Source organism: Aplysia californica, unplaced genomic scaffold (genome assembly GCF_000002075.1).
Source record: "Aplysia californica isolate F4 #8 unplaced genomic scaffold, AplCal3.0 scaffold00043, whole genome shotgun sequence".
Classification (NCBI taxonomy): Eukaryota; Metazoa; Mollusca; class Gastropoda; order Aplysiida; family Aplysiidae; genus Aplysia; species Aplysia californica.
In genome coordinates, this window is record NW_004797313.1 from 1,101,158 (window position 1) to 1,108,096 (window position 6,939).

The following is a 6,939-nucleotide window of genomic DNA, read 5'->3' on the forward strand; positions in this document are numbered from 1 at the left end:
GAATAGCACCTCCTTGCGTGCGCAGATACACTGCTGTTCATTAGCTGTTCGGGTTCGTTCAGTGCAGAGTTTTAGGGGTTTTTTTTCATTTTAACAACCTCACGCCTCTCATTCTATAGTCAAATTAAACGAAGAAAACAGTCGTCTCTTCCGGAATGATTTGCGTCAGCGTAACCATTTTAGAAAAGCGTTCGACCGAAATTTGAATTCTTATTTATTCAAAAACTTGTTAGTTTTACTTTGATTTTTTTCACGCAAGTAGGGTAACTCTGTTCGCAAAAGGTTCGCATAATTTGCGAAGAGGGCGCCACCGAATTTTGAGGACACTTTTTTAATTGGCTCAAAGAGAGAAGTGGCCCCTCTTGTTATGTAGACTCTTTGTTGATACTAGATGTAGAATCTATTCAAAATTGGATTTACGACTCACACAAAAATGGACTCGATTACCTACCTTGAGAAAGTTGTGCCCCGCCTCATAAGTCTAGATCTAAGAAACCGAAGTTCTAGAACTGAGAGAGCGACATAAATTTAGACCAAAATTTCTGTGAAATATGAAGGCTTGAATGACATAAGTGTTACCCAGTTGAACCCTCGACGCATACATCTACAAAACAAGGTGCCGCCATTTTGGATCTTAAAGCGTTTCGATTCCAGCCGTGGGTTCAATTACTTGGGATCTTTGTTACCCCACAGTGTACATATCGGGAATTTCCTCTTTGGAAAGTGGGGGCACCGAGGTACCCCACGTCGTGTGGATACGATTAGAACACGATGTACGGATAGGGTTAAAGGTCGAGATAATTAACAAGTTGACTACAAAATTTAAAGGAAAACTAACCTAAATACGGAAAGGAAGTAATCATGTGGATTTTAAAAATTTTTTTCGGTAATTTCCCCTCTTCATTCCAAAAGCGGGGACTCGCCTTCAGCGGGTCATATTAGTCACCACCATATCCTCATAAAGTCAATCTTATTTTTCTTTATCGCCCGTTTTCTCGAAGAAAGTTGTTACGGGACTGTACAGTCCCCTAGCGCTACCCACTCGGGGACTGTACAGTCCCGTAGTGCGACCCACTCGGGGACTGTGCAGTCCCCTAGCGCTGCTTTTGGCACTGGGGGACTGCAAAGAAACAACCTTTGACCTTTGGATCGAGGCCAACAAGCCATCATTAGACATTAACAGCATTTAAATTTCCTCCCATGACAAATTGACAACATGTTGTATGATTTGACTGTTGGCGATGTTTTTAGCAGCTATGATGTTCTGTTTTGAAAAATTAATTAGTAGGCCCTACAGCCCCATTTAGACGTACAGTTCGCTGATCGACAAACTGTAGGATATCGAGAGGATGGCCGGCATTCTGTCAATTTCACGTGGAAAGTGAGCGTGAAACGAGAAATCCTCTCGATATCGAAGGGTTCTCCGTCCAACCACTCACCAGATATCTGGCGACGCTAGGTATTTGCCGGCCGGCGAACTGAAGGAGTGACGACGAGGGAGCGGCTTCTTTGGTGTTGCCCCAGGCGGAGTTGAAAATGCATTCCAAAATGTTCGTAAATATTCGTCAAATCAAAAAAATAATAAGATTTTTCGTGATCAGCGACCCAAAATTAGTAAAACTTACGCGGGGAACGCAATTTAATTGCGAATTACCAAGTTAAATTCAATTGTGTGTTTTCTTTTGTTTTACCATTCGGCCCAGCCCTTCATTTTTGAAAGTGATTGGCAAATAATGTGTCACGTGGTGTGACGTGTACCGCCGAGATGTTTTGGAGTCAGCTGAGGGCTACACACCATTGTGTGTGGTATTTGTACTGATGGTGCCCCAGCCATGATAGAATCTAAGTCGGGCTTTCAGGTAAAAGTGAAGCACAAAGTGCCACACGCAAAAGGTGTTCAGTGCATGATACATAGATGCACTAGCTTGCAAGACTCTCAATCCCACTTTGAAAGAAACGTTGGATTGAGAGTCTTGCAAGCTAGTGTATCTATGTATCATGCACTGAACACCTTTTGCGTGTGGCACTTTGTCCTTCACCAGTGGTTCTCAACCTTTTTCAATCCGCGACCCCCATTTGATTGTTTCGTAAATGAAACGACCCCTCACACCCAAACTCCTAAATAAAGTAATAAACAAGCCCTTTTAATCCCCCCAACCCCCCCCCCCCCCCCAAAAAAAAACCGCATTTAATCCACCAGCAAACAATTAATAAGGCCTATATTATTACATAGTTAATACAGAACAATAACTGTACCTTTGATGTTTTAAATCACTCCTATTTCAAGCAAATACAAATCGAGAAAAAGGAGAAAACACACACACAGATATACACTCATACACACACACACACACACACACACACACACACACACACACACACACACACACACACACACACACAAACACGCACACACACAGGTATAAAGAAAAAAAATCTAGTGAGACGGCTGTGCCTGTAGTTCAGCTACCAGTCTTGAAATTCTCGGGGAAGTCTTGGATAAAGCAAGGTGCATATCATCAGCAGCATCCAGCTTGTTCCTTGCGTTTGTCTTGGGTTGAAATAAGGGTAGAAAATCCGCTTTCGCAAAGGTATGTCGAAGCAAATGGGACAGTGACTCAAAGTGCTGTTTTGCTGACCTGAGGGTATAATTCCTGGAGTGAACACCAAAACTGTGCAAGAGATTTCTCCAGAAATGTGTCGCGTGCTGACGAATCATGTCTCAATTCCAAAAGCTCGTCTTGAATGTCATCTGCAAGGACAGAGACGTCTACTCCAGGAGTGAAATGATTTCTCACAAGAGCTTCTTCACTACAGTCAAGGTCAGAAAAATAGTTCTTGAACTCATCTTCAAGGGGTTTCAAATGTGCAGCAATGTCAGCTTGAAAGTCAGCAGACAAGGTGTCCTCTTGATTTAACAGCTGTGAAAGATTGGTAAACATAGCAATGTTTCCCTTTGTAATTTTCCGGTGCCAATTCTGAACTTTTGAGAGAAAGCCACTCAGAACGTTTTTAAACTGTAGAAAGTGTGTCTGCTGACCTTGAAGTTTTGAGACGAGTTTGTTGAGTTAGTCAAACATATCAGACATGAGGGCAAGTCTTTGGGTCCACAAATCAATTGAGAAGTGCCTGCTGACCTCATCTTTTCCTTGCACTTCCAGGAAGAACTTGATCTCCTCTCTCGGCTCGAAGACGCGACATACAACGTTTCCTTTCGATAACCATCGAACCTGAGTGTAGAAAAGCAGTGTTTCATGATCTGCACTCATGTCAGAACAGAGTTCCTTAAACATTCGGGTGTTTAGGGGGCTGCATTTCACATAGTTGGCAATATTTAACAGTCGATTCCAACGTTTCCTTCAAAGTGGGATTGAGAGTCTTGCAAGCTAGTGCATCTATGTATCATGCACTGAACACCTTTTGCGTGTGGTACTTTGTCCTTCACTTTTACCTGAAAGCCCAACTTAGATTCTATCATGGCTGGGGCACCATCAGTACAAATACCACACAAATTCATTCACTCAAGACCCTTGTTTTCCAAAAAGGAGGCTAACTTGTTCATGACATCATCAGCTGTTCTTGTGGTGTCCAGTGGGGTGCAAAAAAAAAGCCCCATTCTTTTTTCACATCTTTTCCCAACACATATCTCACAAAGACCAGTAACTGTGAGCACGATGTCACATCAACTGATTCGTCAAGCTGGAACGAGAATATGGGGGAAGCTTTGGTCTACTCTACAACCTGTTACTAAATGTTTGAAGACATGCGTGAAATACTCCTCTTGACCGTATCATTTAAAAGGGGAACTTGCTGCAATTTCTGTGCACTAGCCTCATCTAACATCACCCGTGCCACCTTTATCGTGCAAAGATTTATAAGTGTTTCTTTAATTGTGCGTGGTTTCTTTTCATTTCTCTCTCTCTCTCTCTCTCTCTCTCTCTCTCTCTCTCTCTCTCTCTCTCTTCCAACTTCTTTATCTCCTTCGTCAAATTTCTTGACATAGCTTTTCCTGTGTGTTTATTGTTTTGCGAAGCAACAACATAGTTTTATAATGTATAGATTTTTTTTTCAGCTAGGCCTATGATCTTATTAGAGATGACAATCTATATGCCTAGATATACATGGATTTAGAAAGAAGAATAAGAATGAAAAGGAGTTTCCGTGATAATTATTTTTACAGTGTCATCCCTAGGGCCTAGAAGTCAGTAGGAGTACACAAATTAAACCCGGGCGAGACAGGTCTGGATGAAAATAGTACATGACTACCATCCTTCCCCCTGTGAATCCGTACTTTCGAAGCCAGCACTCATGCAGTTCGTCATAAACGAGGCTTCAAGCTATTGTGCGTTGGCCTAGGGCGAGGCAAAATTATATATTTTGAAAGAAAAGAAAACACTGCAAACCAAACGTATGATTGGCCCACATAAATAAGCAGGACAAACTGGTGTAGCCTTGTTGTTTCTCTGGCCTTGTTTAGTATCAGCCAATTGAAGAGGGAACCGTATTTTTAAAATTGCCAGGGTAGGGAAAAGAGCATCGTTTTAGTTTTCAGAGGGCCATTTAAGAACAAAATCCTCCAAGAATGGTCTGGCGACCCACAGGTTGAGAACCCCTGATCTAGACTATTCTAGACAGTAGATCTAGACAGTGCTGTTTATTTAATTATTTTTTTTTGGTTGTCTACACGCTACCAGTTTTACTATTGCACAGGTCTTCTAGTTTTACTACAATGACTACAATGTCCGTGTTGGAGTCAGCTGAAGGCTACACACCATTGTTTCATATAGACAGTGCTGTTTATTTATTTATTTTTGTCAACACGCTACCATTTTTACTATTGCACAGGTCTTCTAGCCTAGTTCTAGTACAATGTCCGTGTGGACTGACGAAAAAATAAACTGTACTACAGTTTGTCGAACTTTATCGAACGTTGCAAATAATGTGCCACGTTGTGTGACGCATACCGCCGAGATGTGTTGGAGTCAACTGAGGGCTACACGTCATTGTTTCATCGAGACGGTGCTGTTTATTTATTTATTTATTTTTGTCTACACGCTACCAGTTTTACTATTGCACAATGTCCGTGTGGAAAAACAAGGAAACTGGGCGCTTTTTCGGTAGTTCCCACCCCGTTTATTTGGACCTAGATCCATATCTAGATTTAGATCAGAAGGCTATGTTTGATGCGCGGCGAGCGAGAGATATCAAACCTAACGGCAAAACATCAAATTATGGTAAAGTGTCCCCCCCTCCCCCCCTTTGAACCCCCCTCCACTTTCTTATTAGATTTCTAGCTGCCCCCCTGAAACCCCCCTACATCTACTCTTGGGACCAAAAGCGGCGAATAGTACTTGGGGGGGGGGGGGGGCTACTGAAAAAGCAAACTGTTCTACAGTCCATCGAACATTATCGAACGTTGCCAGTATTGTGGAAATAGAATATATTCGTGTGTGTAGGTACTTCTTTTTAATAGCCATTCTTTAGCCCAGATGGTCCTCTTTCTAGATTTCTTTTTGGATTTGAGAACAATAAAAGCTGCCAGGTAGCTTGCTTCAGCCATTGTTGACGTTTGTGACCTAGATCTAACTACAACAGTAAAAGGACGGATAAAAAAACTGTTCGTCTAAACACTAGATCTAGATCTAGTCTAGACCCTACTGATAAATAGATCTGGATCTAACAACTGGTAAGTTAATGAGTGTTGCGGAACAATCTAAATATAGAGCCAAACACGGTTTATCTATGGCGAATTTATATTTTTATGTCGACTGGTTTGTTAATCAAGAATAGGATCTATCTAGATTAGATCTAGATCTAGATATAGCTGTAGAACTACCTATGATCATGACGTAGACTGTATAGACAACACTACATGGTAGTCTGTGTGTATAATATTAATATATCAAATCTAGGCCTAAATCTAGTTTAGTATTACCAAAGATTCTCTCCTACCAATTCAAGATATTGCAGTGGAAGTTGTTAGGGGACTGTACAAAAACTCAAAACCTAAACAAAATAGACCTAGATCTAGATCTAGATCTAAAAAGGGTGGAAACGAAAAAACCTGGGTGAGAATAATATAGATCTATTATATGTGAAGTATTCTCACCCCGGGTGCGAATACTCACACCGAAATCCTAAAGAAGGATTGTAGTACCTATTGGAAGTAGAGAATCTTTGGTAATACTAATACTATGCCTACTACTTGGCCTAGATCTAGATCTAAACTATATCTAGATCTAGATCTGGGTCTAGGCCTAGATATTATAGACACAGACTGCAAATTTTCTAATTGAAGAAGAGTAGACCTACCATGTAGTATAGATCTAGTCTACAGTCTATGTCATTAGTACTACTACTAGATCTATGCCTCGATCTAGATTTAGAATCTAGATAGAGCATCAAACCTGTTGACATAAACGATAAATTCGCCTTAAATAAACAGTGTTTGGCTCTAGATCCAGATTCTCCCACCATACTTATTAACTTAACTAGATCTAGATCTAGTTATGTATCAGTATGGTCTAGATCTGTCCGATGATGGCTTGTTGATCTCGATCCAAAGGTCAAAGGTTGTTTCTTTGCAGTCCCCCAGTGCCAAAAGCAGCGCTAGGGGCCTGCACAGTCCCCGAGTGGCTCGCACAACAGGACTGTACAAGTCCCCGAGTGGGTAGCGCTAGGGGACTGTACAGTCCCCTAAGAGCTCCAACACAGTGCATCCAGCATCAGACCAGCAACAGCACAGCGTCTGTCAAGCATTTTGCTGGGTCTTTGCTGTGCTGGTGTCGTGCTGTATGACATAATGTAGTGTACCTGTCACTGTTCCAGCGTGTTGTGTGTAGCACGGAATTCGAATTGAAACATGGCAGCTGAAATATTAACAATTTTATATTGTTTGAAAAAAAGAGGTTGTCATACTAGAAGAAGGTTTTGGGTTCA

The 6,939-nt window shown here is 41.5% G+C and overlaps 2 protein-coding genes across 4 annotated transcripts in view; both read right to left on the reverse strand.

Annotated features, from left to right (window-relative positions):
• The window catches only part of LOC101846946 (neuroglobin), a 299,153-nt gene that overhangs the window by 257,952 nt on the left and 34,262 nt on the right, over positions 1–6,939 (reverse strand). The gene's annotated exons all lie outside the window — the stretch shown is intronic.
• On the reverse strand, positions 2,619–3,269 carry LOC101854850 (zinc finger BED domain-containing protein 5-like). Its single transcript, XM_005092295.1, has 2 exons — positions 3,138–3,269; positions 2,619–2,921 (listed from the first exon to the last, which is right to left on the reverse strand). The coding sequence occupies exons 1-2, from the start codon at positions 3,267–3,269 to the stop codon at positions 2,619–2,621; spliced, it is 435 nt and encodes a 144-aa protein (XP_005092352.1).